Below are 26,805 nucleotides of genomic sequence, written 5' to 3' on the forward strand. Positions count from 1 at the left end.
AATGAATGGGGCTAGGCTAAACACTAACACATTCAAGAAGCGCTGTACAAAGATTAAAAGTGCGCGCATTGAAAAAAGATAGGTATGTATTAATTGATTTGAGGTAAGACCATAGTAAAATATTGAAAAACGGTGGTGTTTTCCTTTAAACGTCTCGAGTTGTACAGCGATTGCCACCGTCTTAAATTCTGATTGGTCTGTAGTAAACATGTTGCATTTGTTGACCAATCATCGTAAAGAGCGATTTGACGGAGCTGAAATAAAACACACCTCTCCTAATACGGCGCGAAAATTTGAGCTGTACCATCTGAAGTTTAAAAGGGAAGTTCGTAAGAACTAACTGATATTAAACTACACCCGTAAATGAATATAGTCGTAGAGACGATATTTAATTTGTACATAAATATGTTCTGTCTGCCAACCACATGAATCCGTCTTCCAACAGGTTTCGTTTTCTCACCCTATTCACTGAAGGCGAGTGAACTCGTCCAACAGAAAGTGAAATGAGGTAAATTCAAAACAGAGCTAAACATGTGTTTAGTTTAGGAGTTTATTATGTTTCCTAATTATCTAATAACTCCGAACGGATTTATTTTAACGTTATTTTTCCATACGATTTAAGTCGGCAAGTTCGTAGCAAATATTAGTTTGATAAATTAACGTAGTCTGACAAGTAAACGAATTACTGTTTACCACGATAGCGAACAAACCTTTTTTATATTGCTATCTGCTTAGAAGCCGGTTATTGGAGTGTATACCTCTGTATCATGTCTCTTGGTTGTGCAATATCTATCGTTTGAGCTGCAAATGTAACGTTATTTTAACGCAGGTTTGTTTTGGAAAAGTGACCGCAATGTCCCAAGTGACACTTTTGGATGAGGTTTCTCAATGGAACCAGGAAACCTGTCAACAAGAGCTCAAATCCGTCTTGCCCAAACTAGTTATATCCTTTACTGACTGTATATTTCGCTTTCAAGTAGTTGATATCAATGTTTCTATCTTGGTGTTACACATGCATCGAATTGTTTAGTGTTGCCTTGTCAATAGTAAATGATTCAGATTGGCCTTGACACTTTTTACGCTATGCATCATGACACTGACAGCTGGGAAGAGCGCACAAGTAAGTCAGAAAATCTTGCATCTGTATCTTTTTAAGGGCCTGCAAAAATGATCATTATATGTTGTATGTTATAAGTTAGCTTATGTCTTTAGGACACATCAATACTAGTAAGATAATAAAGAAGCAGAGTTGCCAGTGTTTGTTAGTGGCTTATTTATTTTTTTAAGGTAATATGTGGACACTTTGCATTGCTTTCATTAAAGAAAGAGTTCAAGTTCAACTTTATTTATATAGCACCTTTCTTAACAGCCACATGGCTGACCAAAGTGCTTCACAGTGCATCTAACATTTCACACACAAAAGATACACACATACACAGTTCCAGAGCTCCAGACTGCCACCAAAATTGGAGAGTGTGCCACTGAATTTTACACCCAGTTGCACATGTGCGACCAGTAAATTTGACCTTTTTTGTGATGTAAAACTGAATTTGAAAACAGCACATTGTACTTTCTGTATCTATCATTAAAGTATTTATTAGTAATACAGTGGAAATGAGCAGAAATGTAAATATTTGGATAGCATGTTGATTAACAGTTTGTGCCCCTAAATTTTCTGGTTGCACCCCTAAAATTTTCAGTTGGGGGCCACTGTGCTCCTAGTGAAAAAAGTTAGTCTGGAGCCCTGAGTTCAATACATTCACAGCTAAAATAACAATTCTTTAAGAAAGATTAAGATATAAAATAAAATGTAAAAAAAATGTATTCATTTAAATATAGTATATATGTATTAGAGCCCGACCGATATGCATTTTTTGGGGCCGATGCCGATACAGATATTAGGGAGTAAAAAAAGACCGATAACGATATATCGGCCGATATTCTTTATGTGCAAATTATAGTACAGTACACATATACTACAGTATATTATACTACTACAGTACTGTACATAGAATACACTATACATTAACAGAATATACTATGTATAAATACTTTTTTGTAATGATCACATCACTCACAAATGTGGTGAACAAACACTTAAAATGACGTGATAAAGATATGTAATATAGGCAGGTGTGTTTTACAAGTTAACAATAAACTATATTATCCAAAATGATTCTGATATAAGTGCACAAAACAGTAAACTTGACTTATTATAAATAACTTTAAAACACAAACAAAACAAAATACATATAACTTAAATCATTGTCAGTTTTGACGAGAATAATGTTATATTGGGCTTATTTTAAAAAATAGAAACTTATAAAGTCATTGTTTATTAGCTTTACAGTAAGTTATACTTCACAAATTAAATAGAAACTTACCGTTCAGACGACAATGCTTGACTTACTGACAATATAATGATGTAGGCTCAGGTCCGTAGCCAGCCTATTGAAAGGGTTTTTTTTTTCAAAAAGTGGACCTTTTTGCAGTTTTTCTCCTCCTTTTGTATTTAATTATGAGCAGGGCTATACGCAAGATTTAATAAATACAGAGGTCCATATATGTATTTTTCTAGGGCATGCACCCCAGGAATTTTTTTTCTCTGCTCTACATATATGAATTTCAAAAAACATCAGAAAACCAAAGAATCAAATAACTATAGATTTCAAACCATGTCAGTATGCAGGAGATTTGTGTTGGTCATTATAGGAATGCATTGTAATAATTATTTTACCATCCTGGGCACAATGGGCTGTCAGTAAAGTAAACATAGGCTTACTGAATATAGGATCATTTTAGTGAATTAACTAAAGGCCATCAATAATTAGTTTATTAAATTAATTCAAAATATGCACACACTTATTATACACTTAATATGCTTAAATACAACATCAATAATGCAGAGAACTAGAATTGTATAAATGGGTTGGCAGATGCTACTTTCCATATCCCATGAAAGAAAACTGTAATTATTAAAAAAGCATAAATGAATCTACGATTACTTCACATTACCCCACATTAAAAGTTGTTCAGAAAATCAAAATTCCACGATAAACCTTAAACTTACTTTTAATAGCAGCTCAACACTTACAGTCAGGACCAGTGAGTGACTTTCTCTTCTTTTGTTGTTTAATTAACTTTAATGACTTCAACAGGTACTGTTTATTGGGCTTTAAGACCGAATGCAATAAAATGTTTAAGCCAAAAGATGAATATTGGCTCTAAACTCTGTGCACGCGCATTACCGGTGGGCGCACGTGATGCGGCGCGTTTTCAATTTCAAGATTCGCAGCGCAGCAGTTCAGTACAACACAGTGAATCTAATCATACAGTAAAAAAGATATCTTAAAGAATTAAAGAGTGGCGTTGAATTTTGTTAATAAACACGCTGAATAATGGGAAGTGAATTACTGGAGGGAGTTAAAGCAGCGCATTAAATTTGGACACCCATGTGCTCTAATGTTTCTTGTCTTGTCACCTTGACAATCACTGCGTTTCATATCTCACATCATTAAACTACTGTATATTAGTCAGCGTTTGATTACTTACATCTTTCTTGCACTTCCACTAACTGCGCATCTGACCCCTGTGTTGCACCTCAGTCTGATTTTATTGGTCATCTCGGAATAATGTGGACTTTATCTTACTTATCTTACTTGTGACACCACACTACCGCGAGATCTATTTAAAAGCATAGTGAGTTATTTACTATTGAATCGGTCTCGCGGTGCTAAGACGTCACATTCCGATCAGTCTGCGCAGCGCAGCCAGAAGTCAAACGAGCGCTGAGCGTTGTCAAATAAAACGAGCAACAGAAAATGACAGAAATCATGCGTCCAGCTTCAATAATGTATCATATAAATTTGAAACAGGAACCCAGAATATTTGTCACAAGCATTGATTAAAACAATGATGACAATAATCAAGCGAAAAAAACCGACTTAAATTCTGGACCTTTTGGCAGTGAGGGGGGGTTCGATCGAACCACCCGAACCCCCCCTGCCTACGGGCTTGAGGCTTATGTTTAATGTACTGCACAACGTTTTTATAACACGAACCCACAGTGTTCTGTCGGGACTTTAAACTTTTATAAAACTAAAGCGTCTACACCCTCGCTAAATAAACGAGGCGGAGAGCAAAGTTGCGCGAGCTTATTTAATCAATTGCACGTTCAGTAACAACACAAGCAGCTGTACTGCCACAGACTGCGCGTCAGTTTAAGCGCGTCCTTTCTCCGCCTCGCGTCATTTCTTCCGCTTGCGTTTTAAACAACTCGCAAGTGGACAAAAGCGACGGATTAAAAACACCAAATGTAAACAGGAATGTGTCTCTCTCGCACACTTATAATCCAATCGACCAAAGTGCATCTTAATACCAGGTGTATAATGTTGTAAAGAGACCGCGTGACTGCCGCCACCTGAACTGACTGAAGTGAAAGGGGTGGGGGATTGGCTGGTGTCACTCCAGTGAGTGACCTGGGTCGCCATTAGCAACCAATAGGGCGCGCTCTGCTGGCCAAAATTAGTACTTACATCTTTCAAAAGCATTTAATGTTTTTTGAAAGGGACGTTCATATCGGCTTCATATCTGCGGCTTATACGCCGATACAGATATATCTGCGACATGCTCATATCGGCCGATAAAATCGGCAAAACGATAAATCGGTCGGGCTCTAATATGTATACATTTCATTGTTCTGCTGAACACAATGGAGATATTTTAAAGATTGTTTGTAAACAAGCAGATCTGGGGCACCATTGACTTCTCTATAGTTGGAAAAAATACTATGGAAGTTAATGGTGCCCCAGATTTATTAACATTTTTCATTTGTAATATCCTAATTTGTGTTCAGCAGAACAAAGAAATTGGTACAGGTTTGGAACAATTTGAGGTGGAGTAAATGATTAATTTTTTTGGGTGAACTATCCCTTTAAGGATTGGTTTATTGATAATAAATAATGTATTTATTTTTACCTCCACAGATATTCTGCAGATTATCACAAACCAGTTCCTCCCACATCTTTCTTTACCCGAGTTAGAGGTGGAATGCTTTTCCATTGTTTTACCCAAGGTGTGATATATTTAAGTTCTCCAGTTACTTTTAATGAAATCTGTGCTGAAGATTGTAATACTGCATATTAAAAACAAATATGTTTTTCATATGTTGTCAATGTACTTTTATCCACAGGTGGTAAAAATGTTTGCAAGTTTCCTGGAAGAAATTGGCAAGCAAATTGACGGCCTCTCCAGTCAGAACACAGAGTTGCATGCACACTTGAGGAATATTCTAAAGGTGTGTTTTTCCCATAATTTAACTGCAATATTTTAGGATAACTTACAACTCTACACAATATTGCTTTGTTTGACCTTGATTATGTTTTTGCTGATGTGCCCAGATGATGGTCCACACCTTGGAGTGCCTCTCTGGCTGTGTACGTCACGCTGGTTCTTTTGAAGAGTCTGTCTCCTTGGACGCCATCCGCTCTCTGCCGTCTTGTGTCCTCAGAATCCTGAAGGACACCTTTCAGCACTGCAAGGTAAAGCAGTGTTTCCTGTAAAATGCTATTTTGGTTTAATACAAACATGGTTTGAAAATAGACAAAGTTTGCCGGAAGACTGTTGCCTGTTTTTGTGCATTTGTGCATTGCCTTGTCTGATGTGTGGGAAATTAAAATGGCTTTACATTTCAATATGATGCTTATGTTTATAGGACAGTGAGGTCATGTACAGTGGAAGGCTGTCATTGGTGGGAGATCTCCTTCAGGGTTTATTTAAAGAGGCCTACTCTTTGCAGAAGGGCCTGATGGAGCTCTTGGAAAAAATTCATTTGGATGACACCTCATCTGAGGAGGAGGTTTCAGACATTGTCACAGGTGTGTGGTTTGTGCAGAAGATTATCGATTAGTTAATCTTTTTTAAACTTGATTTTTAGTCACTTGGGGCGGTTTCCCGGACAGGGATTAGCTTAAGCCAGGACTAGGCAAGCATAATTTGTAAATAAACATTAATGGTTTGCATCTTCAAACACAACACTCGCACTGATATATTTTAAGATATGACAGAGCAAGTTGTTTTGGGTTAAGACAACTCTAACTTTTAAGTTAGTCTGGGACTAGGCTTAGGCCCTGTCTGGGAAATCGGCTTATTTTATGGATTATCATTTTATACCCCAGGTTTAATTTTAAAAGGGGATAGTGCCGTTTTTAACCTTGAGTTATAAAAATCACTTTGTGGGATAAACCCTGCATTTTGGTGCCAGTAGTATATCGGGCAGTTGTTTAGCAACACACAACTCAAAATAAATTACTTGACCTTATCAAATTACTGTGCTTTTTGGAAGTAAATGGATGAACCTGAAAATGTTTTGTCTTGTGTTAACAATTTCATGTCTCAAAAGTTGTTTAATGAGTAAACGTTTTATTTGTTGCATGCACTTTTTGTTGAAAAGTTTATCATGCTTTTTTTAGTAATTTACAATTTTGTGTTTTGACCTGAAGTGATTCACAGTTTGCTGGACATGTGTGCAGTCATATCCAGTTTGGATATTGCTCTACATGCCAACACATGGAAATTTATCATCAAGTGAGTATAAACCGTGTGCATTTTGAAGCCTAGATAAATACATGTGTGATATGGCGCTTTTCCATTGCATAGTATCCCACGGTTTAGTTTAGTTTGTGTCGGGTCAGCTCACCTCACTTTGGCGTGGTTAGCTTTTCCATTGAGTTTAGTATCACTTTGCAGTGGGAAGGATTATAGGCGTGTTGTTATATTTGCGCTGCCTACAGCTGTGACATCATACAAGTTGTAATATTTCCATACGTTTATTTATTTCTCAGTAAGCTACAAAATGAAAATTGCCCACCACAAATAGATGTTTGCACATCGCGTTTATCACTACCTCTGTATCACATGACAGTTTCTGTTCAAACACCCGTGGCGTCAGTCGACGGCGCTCCGCCGAGCCTCACTGAAGTTGCATTTAAGCATATAATGCCGACGTGCTCGTCGCGAATGTTCCGCAACAAACTGCAAGTCTGGAAAAAACGGTTATGGTGTCGCTGATTCTCAACATGTGGAGGTTTTTTATCGCTAAAAGGGAGTTTGGGAACTTATAGCAGAGCACAGATGACAACATGTTTGCTCGAGACAGCGCAAGCTAGCACTAAAGGTAAAGCTAACAGAATGACGCTGTTAGTGACGTTTCTTTCAGACCAATCAGTGATCTACAGTGTTTTTGCGTCACGTTTGGTATCAGCTTGGGTCACTTGGAACCCCAACCGAGATGGTACGAAAAAAGTATCTGGTACCACGTACTGCACCTAATGGAAAGGCTCCCAAAAGTAAGCTGACCCGACCCAAACTAAACCAAACCGTGGGGTACTATGCAATGGAAAAGCGCCAATAGTTAAGTGCACTATTTCCTAGAACACTGAAGTCCATTTAAAAGTTGTCTAATTTCAAACAGAGCGTGAAGCACCAGTCTTTAGTGGAAGATCATCTCAACCACACTGACATAGCCTTCTCATTGTGTGAAGATCTATGTACGTCTGTCCAGAACTGTTTCGTGATGGCTCAACAGATCCAGCAGTCTGGCCTGCAGGTACAGGAGAATTTGACTAAGACATTAATCTGTTGAAAAGTGTGTCTAATGACTAGGGTTGGGTATCGAGAACCGGTTCCATTTTAGAAGCGGGTCCAAAAAGAACAACAACAACCAGGGAATCGATATGACATGCGCATTTCAGTTCTGTTTATCCATTCCTGACTTTTTAAGTCATTCTCATATGGCGAACACAAACAGCAGAAAGCATTTTACAGTTTATCTATCTGCCAGGACCTGCGACAAACCTTCTCTCATTAAGCACATGCGCAGTACATTTCACTTGGCACTATGACTGACCGCAGCAAATGTTCAAATTTTGGTTGAACTGTTTGAAAAAAATATATTTTGTGTAAGGTAGGCAATACCTCTAATATGATACAACATTTGCTTAAACAGGGAGTTAAAGGGATAGTTCACCCAAAAATGAAAATATTGTCATAAATGACTAGTGGTGTAACAGATCCGTACAGATCACGACCCACGGTTCGGCTCGCATGTGATTCGTGGATTAATACGCAAATTTAAATAGGGAAAGTTTATTATTTGTAAGTGTTTCTAAGGTTTGCAAATGTTAACATTCAAGTGATTTTAAACAGTTTAACTGCAAAAGGCGCTAAAGTGAGCAGTTTACTTTATGCACAAACGCATGTGCGGATGAATGCGTCCAGTCCAGCTCGAGTCAGACGTTAATCATCCTTCAAAGATCAGAACTCTTGATGTGTAAACTTCAGAGTGTTGCGCTACTCTCTCTCATACTGTAGTGTATTAAAATACATTTGGCTAATAGAGCAATGAAAAACAAAGTAAGGTTTTATGTGGGAAGACTGTGATGCTGCGCCGTTTGTAATTCGCCCTCTGTCTTTGTGTGTGTGTGTGTGCGCTCATTAAAGGGGACTCAGTAGTGCACACACGGAGAGATATGCAGTCTGTGCATATTTCCTAAAGAGACAGTAAGCTCAATTGACCTACTTAAGTCTGTGTCATTAATGTTAATCAAACAACCCAAGACAAAGAGAAAATCACTTCTGAAGCTTTAAAAAAATAATAATTACATTTAATTAATACAATAAATGCAGTGTTATTATTAATTTGATTTCTGTACCTAATAATTTTCGACCTTACCTAATGTGCAACTTTATTATTTTTTATAAATGTTTGTAATTTCTTGATTTGTTATTAGAATTTTCCCATACTTTTTTTTGCTGATCCGAAAAATGATCCGATCCGTGCCTCAAAAACCGTAATGTGATCCGAACCGTGAGTTTTGTGATCCGTTGCACCCTTATTAATGACTCACCCTTATGTCGTTCCAAACTTGTAACCGTGGGTTCACACCAGCCGCGTTTGAGGCGTCAAAATGCGTCTACCGTGTCTAGTTTGCCACTTGAACATTTTGAATGCATTCGCGTGTCTAGAGCGAAGTAGACACACGGAAAAAGCAAACATTTGACGCACATCAAAGGCGAAATCCGCTTCTTGTGGGAGGGGCAAGTGCTATGCGGTTGTCTGTTTGCAAGATGGCTGATGTTGATTGTGCATTTATCGAGAGAGTTACCGGTTTGTATTTAGTAACCTTACTATAGGGGGAAAATAGTTTAAAAACCGGCGGGAATGGCGCGGGTCGCTAAACATCATGTGACTCAAATGTAAAATGTGTATTTACAACTTACCAGGTTGCCCAATGTCCTCACTGACCCTCTTCCAAACGAGGTCCTTTTTATTCCTGTCTCTATAGAAATAAGAACTTGTGTAGTATAGCTCCGGGTGACTGCTCACGGACAATATCAAACGTTCCTCCATGATGAATGAATGACTCCGGGCAGGGCTGCTGCCACAGCAGCAAGCATACTCCTGATTGGTTAACGCAGAGTGAAAATCCGCCAAAGTTAAAAATTTTCAACTCGGGCGTCAGCCGCAAATTTGCGTCAAACTGGAATGCACGCGCGAACTAGACACACAAATGAGGCGGAATCGTGTCTACTGCACCAAACGTCTCATTCTCGCCACAAGACCTTCAGACACATGTCAACGTGTCTTCACATTGACTTAACATTGCAATCACTCACACTTGACGCCTCTACAGTGGCTGGTGTAAACGCAGCATAAGACCTCCATTCATCTTCGGAACACATTTTAAGATGTTTTATATTTAGTCTGAGAGCTTGTTGACCCTTCGTTGAAAATCTACGTACGGTATACTGTCCATGTCCAGAAAGGTAATAAAAACATCATCAAAGTCGTCCATGTGACATCAGTGCGTCAGTTAGAATGTGTGAAGTACATGCACGAGACTAAAGTCACGTGACTGCAGTGACACGGATGACGTGTTATCCTCAGAAATGTTTGAGAAATTTTTTTCTCAAACTTACAGCGTGCGTTTCCCTAAGACTGTAAAGGAAGCCCGGGTGCACAAAAAAAACAACAACAGCTGGGGGGCACCAGATAACATGTTAACCGCATCGTACGCCATCCACATCACTGCAGTCACGTGACTTTAGTCTCGCGCATGTGCTTCACAACAGACACGGAAGAGAAGACAATGCTAAAAAAGTCTTAATTTTTGTTATTTTTGGACCAAAATGTATTTTCAAAGCTTCAACACATTCTATCTGACCCACTGATGTCACATGGACTACTTTGTTGATGATTTTATTACCTTTCTGGACATGGACAGTATATGGTACATAGATTTTCAATGGAGGGTCAGAAAGCTCTCGGACTAAATCTAAAACATCTGTTTTCCCGAAGATGAACGGGAGATCTTACAAGTTTTGAACGACATGAGTGTGACTCATTAATGACATTTATTTTCCTTTTTGGGTGAAAAAAATTGGTATCAGGAATAGATATGAACCGGATTCGATAAGCAAAATTGGCATTGGAATCGCTAAATTAAAATGATACCAAACCTAGTAAAGACTGTTTTTTTTCTGTAATTATCATTATTTGGACTTCATATCTGCCTTCCTCCTTTGGTTTCCCACAGGATGTTGTACACTGTCCAGAATACAAGCTTTTCCAAAAAGCAACAAAGATGTGTAGGTTTTTTGCCAACACATTAGTCCACTACACAAAGGTAATTAAGGTGAAAACGAAAGTATTTTTTCTCACGCACAGTATTGATAGACTGTAATAATGAAAGTGTCCTTATCACACAATAGGAATTTAAAGCATTCCTTGCCAAATCGTGCCACCGTTTTCACCAGTTGTATCTTCAAATCCACAGGTAGTGAACAGTATTTTTTTATGATGTAAGCACTGACAGCCAGTGTTTCTATAGATGGTTTCATCGGATGCATGTGCGTTGTCGCAGTTACGCGCCTGGTCTGAACTTTACTTTCAGTTTCTGTTTATTTAATGGTCTGACTAGTGGCTAAAGCGAACTCTGGAACATATACCTAGTCAAAAATTAAAAAAAAATTTGGTTTCCTAAAGACAGGGGGAGACGGCGATCATATGTGAAGGGATGTTTGGCAGTAGTACACAAATGTGTAGTACACATTTTACACAACAACGTTAGCTCGGTGTAGTTTTTTATACACTTTAGCTATGAAATATGAACTAAGATAATCTACTGTTTATTTTGCTTGTTATCAGAAATAAACTACTTTAAAGGGACTTTGTTGTAATGGATTCTTAGCGGAGTTTACCGGAAGTTACGTGTGTTCTACGAAAGCCGTTTGTTTATGTTGTTACTGCTGAAACCGTCTATACCAACACTGACTTTAAAATTGTGTAAAAATTAAATTTTTAAAGTTTCGCCTGTTCGTGTTTTGCTATTGTCAAGTCTGATTTCTTTTCTCCCCTCAGTAAGTTCCCACCCTCTGTGTTTGCCCTGTCTGTGCCCCCTGCCCTCGTCGAGGACTTGAGAGTAGCAGTTCTGGTTCCAATGGATGCCATGCTGACACAGCTGTTGGCCTTCCATCCTTTTGCTGAATCAGTCCTGGACCCAGAAAATAGTGAGCGTCATTTTGTTAAATATTATTACTTTCTGCTCGCTGTCACCTCTGCACACACGCAATGTATTGAAACACTCTAGGCTGTAGGCTTGAATTATAACTAACTGCTTTGGTAACACTTTACAATAAGGTTGTATTATTTAACATTAGTAAATGCATTAACTAACATGAACAAATAATGAACAATATAGTTTTTCAGCATGTATTAATTCTTGTTAATGTTAGATAATGTCAATACAGTTATTCATGTTAGTTCATAATGCAACTCAGAATTTTTTTTATTTTTATAAATGTATTAATAAATGTCGAAATTAACAGGGACTTAGATTATGCTGTAGAAGTATTGTTCATCGTTAGTTCACGGTAGCTAATGCATTAACTATTTGTTAACAAATACAGCCTTATTGTAAAGTGTTACTACTATTTGTTATGACTTTATTGAGCTAGTCTGTTTTAACAGGCTTAACAATTATGGGGTGGTTTCCCGGACAGGGATTAGCTTAATCCAGAACTAGGCCTTAGTTTAATTAGGAAATATAACTAGTTTTAACTAACATGCCTTACTAAAAACATTACCTGTATGCATTATGAGGCAAAACAAAGGCCCCTGATGTATTTTAAGATATGTCAGTGCAAGTTGTTTTCAGTTTAGACAGCTCTTAAAAATGTTTTAGTCTAGGATTAGTCAATTCCCTGTCCGGGAAACCGCCCCATAATGTTTAGCAGTAGGCACAGTTCATTGATTTTTTTTCTTTTTTTCCTGGCACCATTTGAAAAAATTAATTTCATTTTTAGATAATTTATGCTTGATGCATTTGACACATTCCTTTTATTCAAAGCAATTTATAGTGCATTCAAGGTATTTCATTTTTTGGGTATGTGTGTTTATGAAGGTCCACTGACTTTTGTGCTGCTTACGCACTACCAATTGAGGAAAGAAAAATATTTTTTTTACCAAAACAAGTAGAAGTGATATAGCTATATTATAACAAACTATATAGCTATGATATAATTCTTATAACATGCTTTAGCTGTAAAACGGAAAATTCAATTCAGTGATTTGTTTGACGTTTTCTACCCGTTGTGACTAATATAACTTTAAAATATTGTTTAATCAATATTAATTTAATAGATTCATGGCTATCAACACAAGTGTTAAATATTTAAATTATTTATTAAGCTTAAGGTATTTGTTAATTGCTACGTTAATTGAAATATATTGTAAATATTTATTGTTTTTTCTAAGTTATTTAAACTCTTCTTTGTCTGAATTTAATATTGGCCTCACATAAACTTTTAACTTGGACATTGCTTCCCTTAGCTGACTTAACACCCACTCTTGACCTGACATTAACATTTTCTAAAGTTCTGGCTTGTCCTTATCTGGCTAATAGATATAACCTAGTCAAGTCTGTTGTGCTCTTTGTTATGTAAGTGATGGGTCACTGTCTGCAATATTGCACATTTAAACGAATCAGTCACTGAAGAGTGAAACATGGGTGATGGATTTGTTATATATATCAGAGACATAATGGGTTCAGAGAGATTTACTGTCCTTTGGCAGCACAAACACATTGTTGGGTGTACATCCTGTGCTCTGCCCAGTCACCTTAAGTGAACTAGTGCTCGTGGCCTTTTGTTGCAAATAAGTTCCAATGTGTGGGGTTGCAATTTGTTTGGTTTGGTTTTATTCAGTAACCATCAGGCCCAGATGACATTAGCAGATTTGTTTTGCATTTTATGTACTTTTCTGTTTTATTGTGTTTTGCAGACTCTAGTACAGAGCTTTGCCTACCACAGTGTCTGCTACTGGTCAATGTACTGGGTAAAATCTCTCAGTCAGAGGAGGCACTGCGGCTGTGGAGTGATGGCAGCCAGTTCTCAGAGGAAAATCCTAGGTAGATATGTAGCAACTGGAGAAAACCCATTAACATTCACCCTAATTAAAATCCCTTTTTCTAGAGCCACATAAAATTGATGTCTGTACAATAGAGTGCAACGCGTCATAACCTGAAGGCCACGCCCATTGGGGGGACAATCCATCCGTCTCCGTTGGCTTTGTGTTGCAAGAGGCCGCCTCCTTGTCATTTCTGGCTTATAACAAAAAACAGAATAATGCCTAAAACCTGCTGTGTGACAGGATGTACAGCTAACAAGCTAAAAAACCCAGAAATAAGTTTTTATAAGCTGTCAACCCCCCAAAAAAACAGGCAACTTTTCATAGTAGAACTGCGCCCACTAGAGGGAAACGTAGCTGGCGGTCCACTTTTTTTCTCCTTAAAGGCTGAGTTTTACGGCTCGACAGCTTATAAAAACTTCTTTCAGCTTTTAGGCATTATACTGTTTTTGTTATAAGGCAGAAATGACAAGGAGGCGGCCTCTCGCAGTACAAAGTCAAGGGAGACTGTTGGATTGTTTCCCCCCGGTGGGCGTGGTTTTCAAATTAGCATAATTGTGCTCTGTCTCTATGCTGATTTGCTTATAGCAATATTCCTTACCCCGGATTTCCACCAACTGCGGAGCGGCTGCAGATCGGATTCCGTATTTGTTGCAGAGCGGCTGCGTGCTGAAGTGACGAGGACCCATAAGGTCTCGCAAACTCACGTGATGATCGCGTGATATCTAGTTCTGTCTCCGCCCATTATGACGTTAAATTATGATGTTTTGCTGGACCAGCCCAGATAACACGAGAACTCGCAAATTCGGGTATGATCACCGATGGAAAATGACATTTAAGGTTATTTTGTAGCAACGACGTTGTCTTTTTTCTGCAGATGGTCAATTTTTGAGGCAGTGTTGCAGAGTTTCAGGCGGTGTATGTTGGAGCGTGCGGTTCCGGTGTGGTTGCCGGGGGTGATGCTGCGAGGGCAGGCTCAGGGTACAGTCAGCCTGCATCAGCATGTGTGTGTTCATCTGTGTGCCTATGTGGCTGCGCTACCCCATCAACACTTTGCTCCACTGGTCAGTGATTAATCTTACAAAACTGTCTGCTTAGATGTTTACTTCCTTCGATAAATTGATGTTGATTAGTGTAGTAAGAGAGCTGATATTAAAACCTTTATTAGAGACAAATTGATTTAGTGCATGTAATGTAATAGTGCATTTATTAAACAATGTTAAATGTTTTTTTCTGTATAGTATTTATATAGTTAACTTATATACTCACCTAAAGGATTATTAGGAACACCTGTTCAATTTCTCATTAATGCAATGGTGTAATGGTGTGGTGGATGTTTTCTTGGCACACTTTAGGCCCCTTGGTGCAAAATGGGTACGTTTAAATGCCACGGCCTACCTGAGCATTGTTTCTGAGCATGTCCATCCCTTTATGACCACCATATACCCATCCTCTGATTTCCAGCAGCATAATGCACCATGTCACAAAGCTCAAATCATTTCAAATTGGTTTCTTGAACATGACCATGAGTTCACTGTACTAAAATGCCCCCCACAGTCACCAGATCTCAACCCAATAGAGCATCTTTGGGATGTGGTGGAATGGGAGCTTCGTGCCCTGGATGTGTATCCCACAAATCTCCATCAATTGCAAGATGCTATCCTATTAATATGGGCCAACATTTCTAAAGAATGCTTTCTGCATTTTGTTGAACCAATGCCACATAGAATTAAGGCAGTTCTGAAGGTGAAAGGGGGTCAAACACAGTATTGGTATGGTGTTCCTAATAATCCTTTAGGTGAGTGTACTTCTCATTAACAAGGATTTTTTTGTAAAAAAAATCGATGTTAATTATAAAATATTTCCTATTTCAATTGAAACATTAAGGCCTTGTTTCACAGACAATGCTTAGTTAAAGCCAAGACTCGACTTTAGTTAAATTAAGATGTTAAAGCATCTTTTATGAACATGCCTTAGAAAAAGACATCACTGGTGTGTATCTTAAGACCAATCAATGACACTGGCATATTTTAAGATCTGTGAGTTATTTTCAGTTGAGACAGCTCAAAAGTGTTTTAGTCTAGGACTAATCTTAAGCCTTGTCTGTGAAACCGGGGAAAATGCTAAAAATACACTTTATACCTAAAAAGACAAGGTGACAAATAGCTAGTACTCATTAAAGGAAAACAACACTGTTTTTCAATATTTTACTATGTTCTTACGTCAACTTAGGTGAATTAATACAAACTTATCTTTTTTCAATGCGTGCACTTCATCTTTGCACAGCGCATCCGCGTCGTGGATGTGTTAGCATTTAGCCTAACCCCATTCATTCCTTAGGATCCAAACAGGGAGGAATTTAGAGCCACCAAACACTTCCATGTTTTCCCGATTTAAAGACTGTTACATGAGTAGTTACACGAGTAAGTATGGTGGCACAAAATAAAACGTGGCCTTTTTTTAAGCATAAAAAAATGAAAACTATAATGTATGGCCAAAGAGCACTTAGTTTACAGCACTTCGACGTTAGGTGGAATAACATTGATGGAAGTTTGACCGAGAGGGGGAGTAGTCAGGAGTGATGATGTTACTGCATTTGTATTAATTTGTCTAAGTTGAGGTAAGAACCTAGTAAAATATTTAAAAACGGTGGTGTTTTCCTTCAAGACTAAAAAGAAAACTGCATATGATTTTACTGCTGTCTTTGTTTTCTTCTTTTAGGAGCGATCACTGTTAGCAGCTGTGCTGCAGGCAGACATGCAGACGGCTGTTTTGGCCACAGATTTGTGGTGCTTCCTGGCAAGGTGATTGTAGACTTACACACATTAGATAAAAACCATGGCTTCTGTGACACATTTCCAAAGTTCACAGCTTTAGAGACGGCCAATATAAACAATTAAAGGACTTTCCTCCTGTATTGAATTCGTTATAGATATAGTAGTTTTATCAGACGCACGTGTTTTGCTGTGGTTACGCCTCTGCCCTAAATTTCCGGTCTGTGCTTGTTTATTTTTCTTGCTAGTGACTTAAACTGACCTTTGGAACAAATGTTGGAAAATATAAATGTTTCGGTTTCCAAAAGACGAGTGGAAATAGTGAGCATGGATTACTGACGTGTGGATGTGGCAGCCAGGCAAAAATCTAAGGGCACATAAAGCGCGCTTCAGCCCACCTCTGCAAGCCAGCCAGGGCATGATTAACCAAACCACGCCCGGGCGTGGTACAGAGCGATCACACTCGCTAATTTTGAATCTGAAAATTCCAGTAGACTTGATAACCCAAGTCTATGTTCACACAGCATCCAGATATCATCATCACTTCCGTATTTGCGTCCGAGTGCATTTATATGCAGTTCGGTTACTTATAGGATTGACAACCGCATTCTATAAACAAACTCATTCATGTAAATTTTCGGGACTCACAACCACATTTACAGAGAGGCTTTTTTTGTGTGAACAGAGCTGTACTGGACAACCACCTGTCTGTGACATCAATCTGTCACTGCGTTGAGATAAAGATTGAATAAAGATGACGGCAAACGTGGTTTAGATTTGCTCTATAATGTTACGTGCGTTAAAAGCTATGCCAGTGGTATGTAATGACGTCAATTTTTTCACTTTTTAGGTATGGCTCGGCTGACTTGTGTTTTCATTATGTTCACCTCATTGCTCATCTGGTGAGTTGTTGAGCTGGGAAAGTGACCTTATCATGTTTGTCTGAGAGAGTACACCCCAAATGAATTGAATGAGTTGGCACTAAATGAAAATGGGGAAAAAACAACTTGTATCTAGCAACATTCTTTTTTTTTGCTTTTTCGATATAATTTGATGTCTTTAGGAGTGAACTAGTTTTTCTGTGACCTGTGTTCTTTGCAGATAAGGTCATGTCCCAGTGAAGGTTATCAGCTGGTTCACTTGGCCCTGCTACTAAGACGTCTACTTTTTCTCATGACTCCAAAACACCAGGTTTACTTTCTGTTTCTCTCTCTATGGTTTTCAGATATATCACTGAAGCATGTCTGAACCACTAAGTCTTTAAAGTACAACACCTTTGCCATGTTTTTAAGAACATTGATGAGTTTGTGTGTGTTATCTTCAGTGTCCTAATATTGTTTGTTTCTATTTCCACACCTGCTCTGTCTCTCAAAAAGAGTATTTCTTTGATTTGTAATAAAGTGTGTTTTGTGATGTGTTTACAGATGGAGTTTGTGGAGCTTTTTCCTCCCTCTCAGGAGGAGAACCTGTGTGTGTGGCGTCACACTCTGCTTAGGTGTCTGTGTTCGGAGGCACGCGCACAGGTGGAGGAAGAGGTGCTCTCCAAAGCCTCTGCTGTTCTCCAGGATTGGCAGGACAGCGGCTTCAGACTGGGAAATCTATCAAGACTGGTAAGAGATTGGCAGTGACACCAACTACATCAAACTGTAGATATTTTACAGGAGCTTTGTCATTAACCTCAACATTTGACATTAAAACAAGCTGACCACCGAAAGATCGAGCTTGGTAAAGATAAGAGCCATATGATAATATGCGATATGACCTGCCAATAAAGACATGAGAAGAAACACGTGTGATTATGAGGACTCAGCAGTTTTCATTCTGTGTGCATGTAACAGTTCATCATAATGACCTTAAACCTTCTTTGTAGCTTTACCCAGGATACCCATTGTCAGTCAGTCAGTCAGTTGTTAGAATGGGAAACGGATAAGCTCAGATTTAAGGTCAAAGACTATAAATTTGCTTAATTCAATGTCCTGACCCTGAAAAGTTTCGATATGAACTAAAACTTGTATTGTGTTTTCAGCACTTATGTTTTGATTGTTTTAAAAATAACACATCTGCTCTTATCTGCCCTTAAAAACAGCCTTGCTTTCATGATACATATCCTTAAGTGACATTTAAAACCGAACCCTTTGACTTCTTTGTTTTTCTCTGTGGTTCAGAATAAGACGCTGGGGTGTGTGTTGGTGGTGATGGGTGGAAGCAACCTGCAGGCAGAATCTGTGGTGGTATCTTCTGTGAAGATAATTTCAATGATCTGGAGTCGCATGTGTAGCAGCCAGGTGGGTTGAGTTAAGGGCGATTTATAGTCGTGCGTAGGTTCTACGCCGTAGGCTATGCGTAGCCTGTGCGTAGCTCTGCGTAGCCTGACGCGCACCTCGCAAAATTTTTAACAGCGCGTCAGTTCTACGCGGACCGCAAGCGCTGTGATTGGTCCACCAGAACCCCTGCAATGGTGAAAACAAAGAATGGCCAAGTTGAGGAGTGAAACTGCAACAAATGTCGCTGTTTATTTACATCCATCATTGCTGGTCTTCCCAAATTATACACAACAAGTTGCTGTTTCTTCTTCGTTTGTGGCTTAACTTGAAAAGCAGCTTCTTCTTTGGTGTTCGCGCTGCTACTGTGGTTACACACGTGGTTGCTGCCCACCAGCGGCCTGCGTGCGTGTTTGCACGTCGACGCAGACGACGACGCAAAAGTATAAATGAAAACCGACGAAGAACCGACGCCGTCTCGGCTACGCCGTAGGACCAACACACGACTAAAACGAGCCCTTTAAGCTACGCTAGTTATGCATGAGAGGATATTGTTCTTTAAACTTTTTGGTGTGTCATCAGAAAACGGCCATGAGCGCTACCGCGCTAAAGCTCGAGTGCAGTTTCAGTGTGCCTCCGGTTACTATGGCGATGGTTCTTGTTATGTCCACGCGCTGCATATTCTTTCTCACATTTTTTAATAATCTTATTATTAATAAACCATATATTTTCTTAAACCATATCCATATTTAAAAAGTTTGCATAGAGATTGTAGCAAAAAAGCAGTGCTAATGTCAAGCCCATTGCACTGAACTAGCAAAGCATAAGCTGACCCGGGATAAAAAAAATGCAAAGCAATGTAAAGTCTGTTATCGGGACAGCAAGTAGTCTTTTAAATCTGAAATAATGAGTGGATTAAGCTTTTTTAATCGGCAAGGGAGAAATAGAAAGATAGAACATAAGCAGTTAAAGTGCCTATCTAATAGAAATTATAACCATTATAACATCAGTCACATTTATAATCTATAGACCTGCACTGTCTATTAATATATTATACATAGTATTGTATTATATTGAGTTTGATAAAAGGGGTCTAATTGCTTCATATATCAGTGCAAAAACAGTAAGTGGTTTCGTGGTGCTCTGACAAACAGTGTCAGCTTTGTTAATGGCAAAGAAAGTTTGGGGTGGTTAGATTAATGAAATATAATGTGAAATTAATATTAATTTTTAATAAATCAAAGTATCGTGTTGTGTCACACATTATTAGTTCTTCGTCACATGTATAGTAGACCATTATTTGTCAGTGGGTAATGACCGGCTACCACCACAAGTAAATTTCAGATCTTTGGGAAACACTGCAACGTTTAAGAAAACAAGAAGGCATGTGGTTTAAAAGATGGCAAGTAAGATAAAAAGCATATCTGTATGCAATACAGTTTCATTATTGTTCATTATTACACGGCTCTCTGGAATGCTTGATTCTGATTGGTCAGTTGAGACATTTGCAGGTTCGTTCTTTTCAAATAATAACCGCTCCAAATTAATAACGCATAGCCGGACTACTTGCACAAGTAAAATCGCTCCGCGCCAATAAAGATCAATAAAGATTACTGTCTGCTTGGCGCCATCTTGTGACAAACACTGGACAACCACCACAAGACACAGACAGCTTACTGAGACTGAACTTGACAAAATAGAGCATGACAGCTACGAAGCCAACACACACAAAAATACAGAATGGGGATTAAAACTTTTCAAAGACTGGCTAAAAGAGAAAAAATGGAGACAGACAAGTATGAAGCAGCGGATCTTAATAAGGTATTACGATCATTTTATGCATCTGTGCAAAGTTTCGCGGAAGGATAAAAATGTTAATTTAAAACAAATATGCCAATAAAATGTTTCAAATTCATATTCATGTTCAGTTTTTTTTCTTATGTGGCAAGTAGCCGTGTAATAAGCGGGATAATGTAGAGGCAGCCGGTAGTTATTGGGAAATAAGCCCCTTCAGTGTGATACAAGACCCTCCGATTCGCGTCGGGTCCTGATCACACTGTCGGGGCTTATTTCCCAATAACTACCGGCTGCCTCTACATTATCCCTTACTTATTATCCAGAGCGCCTTAATATAACTTGAAAAAATATGTGCGACCAAATCTTATTTTGCGCCAGTAACTGAAAAATTTGGTAGCGCAAGTGCCACCAGTGGAAAAGGTTAGTGTAGTTCCCTGGCCTTTTGTCTGTAGTAGCTGCAAAAAAATCAATTCCTCACAGATCCTTAAGAATAGCATCTTTCACTTCCCTAAATTTGGAATTGCTGAAAATGTAAAAATGTTTTACCTGGCAGTTTATACTACTTATCAAAGTTTTGCAGCATTTCTTTAAATGCTGTTTCTTTTCCACTGTATTGAAAGGCTTTGCAATGTATCAGTTAAGGAGCGCCATCTGATACAGTCTCATTTATACAGGCGCTGCCATAGACATCATATAGGTAGACGCCCTATCGACCGCTACTGCCTACTTGCGCGGCGAGACATGGGGCCGCCATCTTAGATCGGTGACCTGCTCCACTCAGTGTAATCTGGATGACTGGTGGATTGAGCTATCAGCGCATTTAATTAATCATATCTCAGTGAATACTGAACAGATTTCCACGCGGGTTTTTTTTTGCTGCAAAGGTCATTCATGGAGCTATGATACAGGACACATGGTTCAGCGTATTTTAACCCCTTATGTGCTGCAAATCCCGTTTGAGTGGAGGGTGACAATGTGATGTACATCTTTCAATGAATATTTCTCTGGGATTCTTTGGGCTAGAAACCTAATCTTGGTCTTGTTTTAAAGAAGACAATTTAGGGTTTTTCACAAATGAGTTAGAAAGTAAAAATATTAAACAAAAATATTTTTATAGTCGTTTACCTTTATTTTAATATATAAAATAATGCAGTAACATATTCATTTATAAATAAAATTACATAAAAGTTAATGTTTCACACAATAAATAATGTTAACATGAAGCAATATGTCTCAAGTAGTTGTGATCCAAATTTCAAGTTAAAATCACAAAAAATGATGTTTGTGTCACAATTGTAATGGTTTTACCAACAACTGCCACTAGATTTTGCCACATACGCTTGTACTCTTGTATACTCACAAACTAATAAATTACTGTCACCGCATTATTATTCATGCAAAAAGGTTTTGAAATATTAAAACTACATTCTGAGAGCTTTCCGATGATATATAGCTTGTCATGATTTTTTTAGGTTTAGAGTAGGGTTTTAGTGTTATATGCAAAAACAAATTTGGCCTACCTGTGAGCCCGTAACATTTTAGAAACTGACTCTCACTATGTCATAATTTTCCCCAAATGGTAATGAAATATGAAAATTATACTCTTTGAGCTTTCCAACAATATATATTTGTCAAGATTTATGTTTAGAATATTAGTGTTACAAACACTAATGTGGACAGCGCCACTTAATGTTCACTGTAGGAATGAATGAATATTCCCTAAACAGTAATAAAATTGTCTGAATCTGATATAAGATATAAAGTCCAAAATCAAAATATGTGATGTAGGATATAAGATATTTTATAAATCACACACTATAAATATGACAAAGAACCAGAAACAGATAGTTGCAGTAAAATAAGACTTTTTAATAAGGTGAAGAAACATTTTAAAATTATTTGTAACCCCCCCCCCTCCACGCACACACGCACGCACGCAAGAGGACTGTTTTGCAGAGCTTCTTTCCCGTGCTCCCTTTCTGTAGTTCAAGAGAGGTGAGTTTGGCAACATGGTGGAGCATTATCTTTAAAAACACAGACACAACCAATGACAACGAGTCAGACTGATAGTTGTCGATTCCAAATCGAGTCTCCTCAATGTGATCCCTACGAAGGAAAACATCCTCTGTTCCAGATCCTCCCGCACAACGTGGATGACTGTTGACATCTTAGCTTTTTAAAGCTCGGCGGATCACGCAGCTTACAGCACCTTATAATAATAATAATAATAATAATAATAATACACATTCATATAGCGCCTTACACAATACTCACAACAGAGAAACTCTTGTAATTATTACTTTACTTTACTCCACCTCTCCTTGCAGGGTGAACAGCGGCTGCTGCAGTAAACATAGCCTAGCGAACGTTAGCTGGCTACGATTTCAATACAGTAAAATCAATAATCCTGGCTCTTTCTCAATTTTCTGATAATATTCTATTCACAAAATACAACCAATAGTACCGCAATGTTAAAAAGTACTTGTGAAAATAATCCTCCTGGCTCTATTTGCGATGGTCTGCCGATTAGAACAGGAAAATGCTCCACAGTGCTCTGGCATCTTATCTGCTGCCATACAACGAAACTAGGAGTACGACCGGTTTAAGGTGGCCGCCGTATTTCTCAGTCCCCAGCGGCCAATAGGGCATCTAGTCTTCTATATGATATCTATGGGCGCTGCAGCTCCCCAATCATTGCAGTGATCTGAAATCATCACGATGAGGTCAAACAATCACTATGAGACGATTATTTAATCATTGTGACAGCCCTATTCTGAGGTTCAATTACAGGATTTATGATAAATTAATGTTATTATAAAATGCCAGAAATGCACCATCTCACCCCCCCCAGTTTAAGAACCACTGATGATATTTCTCGAAAAATGTATATCTTTTACCAATAAGTAGTGAATGTATGTTTATGGTTTTTACTTTGGTGTTTATTTTTGTTGTCAGGTTCAGATTTATCCTCCTCTCCAGTGCACTGTGAAGTTACTCTTGTCAATATCAGCTGCTGTAATCAAAAGTATAGAGCCACATGTTATCATACAGGTGACCACCATTAACATATTACAATGCATTCAGTTGTACATTTAACTTTTTCCCCGCCAGCAGTTTTCATGATTTTCACAAAAGTTTAATGCCTCTCAGAAAATGCTCTTCTTTAAACACACATTAAATTAAAGAAGAGACCATATGCTTTCAAAGAACAAAAAAAATGTTTCATCCTACCTTCATTAGTTCTCTTTTTATCACCTCTCAAATATATGTATATGTCTCTTCAAAAACACACATTTATGAGCAAAAAGCTGAGATAATTCCATTTTTGTGAAGGACTTTTGATAGAGATCAGATCCTCAAAACTTTAAAGCAACACTATGTAGTTTTTTTACCTTTAAATAATGTCTCTAAAATAATTTCAGTGATAGAACAACTTTTAACTGGACAAATTGTACTGTTGCTCCAACCTGAGCAGCCTCCTAGCTGCTACAAGCACACTCTGAAAGTGGCAGTGGAGGGTAGAGCACACAGCCCCGCCCCTCTCCCTGCCTGCAGAAGAGTGTCTGATACCAGGCACTGTTGCGCTTTTCAACCACATGGGGGAGCTGTAAGTCATTTTTACATGGAAACTACATAGTGTTGCTTTAAACAGACATACAGCTGTTTGCCTTAGGTGATACTTCCGGGTTTTATAAGTTGCGGAAGATAACTCGTCAATGGCGGGGAACGAGTTAAATAAGTTCATTTGTCTTGTTTATATACAGTTATTACGTAGTTTAAATAATTCTCATGTACAGTTATGCTCACTTTCAAAAGTTTTTGGTGTGTCACAGGCTGTTTCCTGTTTGAGTGGTTTGACTATGCGGAAATGCCCAGATGACGTCATCTTGGCTGCTTTGGAGTTTCTTGCCTCCATGGGGAAAGTGTTTTTTCCTCCCAATATTCAGGTATGAGTGAAATGAGTTAATGTGTTTTGCCTAGGGTAGGAAATGAGTCTAATCCATCTCCATTTATTGTTTCTAAATACAAAGTTGTGTTTTTGTGATCACAGGGCCAGGTTTTGCCAAAAATCAGTGCACTATTTAATGATCTTCTGACTCACCCATCCTGGCTAATATTCCAGCATGTTCTGGAGGCCTTTGGTCTCTTTGCAGAGGTCAGAATTTCAATATTATCAGTTGTTAAAATAGCAATTTAGTAAATCAGAACATAATGCACACAAATGGAAACTAAATATATAATTTTAAGATCGAATGTTATAATTCAGCTCTTATTTTTAACTTAAGATAACCAATCATGAGGAAGTGATTTCCCAAACCTTGACGTCAGAGGAAGTCAAAACCAAAGTGATAAACTTTCTCAGTAAGGTAAGTATGGAGAGGTACGTAGTTAAAGGTATAATTATATCTTACTGCAGTTTATATAGACCAATGTATTACCCTGCACTTTACAGACAGTTTCACAGCAAGAGTCTGCAGATGCAAGATTAGAACGTCTGAAGGAGGGGACGAGCATCATAGACAATCACTGTAAACAACTAGAGAGAGAGAGCAGCTCACCTGTAAACATAGACTCTGCTGAGGAAGTAAGTGACATCCATATGAGATAACATATTGTGCCTGTGCAACATCTAATTATTGAAGTTTTAGTTATTCTATTATTGCTTTTCTTTTTCACTTCGCCAGCCATGTCCAAAAAAGGCAAGACACGAGACCAAAGCAGAAGAGGAGTATGAGCGATATCTTCAGACGGCAGAAAGCGCTTTAAAAGCACTGCAGTCAATAGAAGGTCCTGGCTGTAGCCCGTCACCTCCGCAGTGGGTGAGGCTAAGACTCGAGGCTCTGCAGACTCTGATTACTCAGATCAACACCACTACAGATTAGCAATCCTGAATCAACCACAGCACCACCTCTACCTCCAACTACTTTTAACAAACAAGTACTCTGTTCTAAATCACCAAACTTACTGAAATTAAAATCACTGTGTAAAGTTTTTTTTTAAGCTTGAATGGACAAATGTCACACTGAAGACTCTTAAGTGTTTATTAAACTCACATTAAAAGCCCATTCCTGCGTAATTATTGACGTTGTGTACATTTTACAAGTGGTGGCATTCCAGTCTGCATACTAACCATCCTAAGTAGTATTTCAATTAGAATTAGTGTGTCCTAAATCATCCTAGTATGTTAAAATGAGTATCCATAAAGTTCCCGGAAGTGTAGATCATGGACACTCAAACGGCTGATATTACCCACAACTCACCACGAGAGGGCGGGGTTTAGTTGTGCTGCACAGAATTAACAAATTAAATAATGCATCGCTGAATCAATAAATTAAACTTCTGAGTAAACATTACATGACAAATACATGAATGAAGAAATGCTTACTATAAATGCAAGGATGAGTTGTATTCTGATGTTTGAATTTCTTAAAGATCACAGTGTCGTCCAGGCAGGAGTCATCACTTCCGTTTTGCATTAATATGTCACAATGTGTGGATTGGGACATATTAATGCATGTACTTTTACAACACAAAAACAGTACATACTATTAGAGCATAGTATAAGTAGGCTAATTGGGTTGTAGCTAAAGAATGCTATTTGCTACGGTGTCGTTGACCAATCGTAATTCGGTATGCATTTACAGTGACATTGAAAAGTGTTATTCATTCAAACTCTAGCAGAAAGCAATGTAAATTATTTGATTTTAGTGAATTTGTGTTAATTTAGTTAAATTATTGAATTGAAATTGTTACATGCGATTCCACCTCATTTGTGCATCTAGTTTGTGCACATTGAGCGTTGCCACGGGAAAAGGCGCAATTTGAAAAATGTGAACTTTGGCGGAAAACGTGCTGCGTTAACCAATCAGGGGCCTGCTCTAGTAGTGACGTGATTACAGGAAGCAAGCGGAGTCGCAAAAGCCCCTCCCATGACGCGAATTTCTGCATGACTGTGGGTTCACACCAAACGCGGGTTCAATGATTTGCGAGTAGATTACATACGAAGTCAGTGCAAAGATGCGATCAGACAGTTCTTGCGTGGGGCGATGCGAATGACGCGATATGGGCGCCGCGTTTGTTGCAAAAACGAGCTATTCGCCTCAAACGCGTCTTCGCCCAAATTGGAAATATGAAGCTCGAAACTTGAGCGAAAAATTTGCATGACACGAAGTTAAATCCCGTGAGCCTCGCATTTGGTGTGTACGTAGCATGAATGTCTCGATGACTAAAATTTCACGTGCAAATGAAGCGAGTAAACTCAAAATGTTCAGGCGGCAAACTAGAGTCGGTAGACGCAAATTTGACACCTCAAACGCGGCTGGTGTGAATCCACAGTAAGTCCATGTAAGCTTTTTTTTTTTTAAAAACCCTTCACTTTTAAAACAAAATCCACTTCGTCAGACAAGGCGGTAAATGGGTGCAAAATTACTAAAGATGCAATTAGAAACTTTGCAAATAACGAAAATCAGAATGTAAAAATGAAGAAACTAAACTACATGTTAGGGGG

At 38.4% G+C, this 26,805-nt stretch overlaps 1 protein-coding gene across 1 annotated transcript; it reads left to right on the plus strand.

The window, feature by feature from the left end:
• The first annotated feature begins 296 nt into the window (after positions 1-296).
• On the plus strand, positions 297-25,189 carry firrm (fignl1 interacting regulator of recombination and mitosis). The gene is given in 25 exon segments (XM_073855379.1): positions 297-508; positions 830-943; positions 1,081-1,120; positions 4,986-5,074; positions 5,192-5,296; positions 5,400-5,540; positions 5,714-5,876; positions 6,501-6,589; positions 7,472-7,606; positions 10,596-10,685; positions 10,771-10,835; positions 11,420-11,568; positions 13,340-13,466; positions 14,343-14,529; positions 16,187-16,269; positions 17,090-17,141; positions 17,341-17,430; positions 17,664-17,849; positions 18,405-18,524; positions 23,253-23,348; positions 24,131-24,244; positions 24,349-24,453; positions 24,584-24,664; positions 24,751-24,882; positions 24,983-25,189. Coding segments are annotated over 24 exon segments (2,736 nt in total). The 5' UTR covers positions 297-508; positions 830-853.
• The last annotated feature ends 1,616 nt before the right edge of the window (positions 25,190-26,805 follow it).

This window comes from Misgurnus anguillicaudatus, chromosome 18 (assembly GCF_027580225.2).
Source record: "Misgurnus anguillicaudatus chromosome 18, ASM2758022v2, whole genome shotgun sequence".
NCBI classification, from domain to species: Eukaryota; Metazoa; Chordata; class Actinopteri; order Cypriniformes; family Cobitidae; genus Misgurnus; species Misgurnus anguillicaudatus.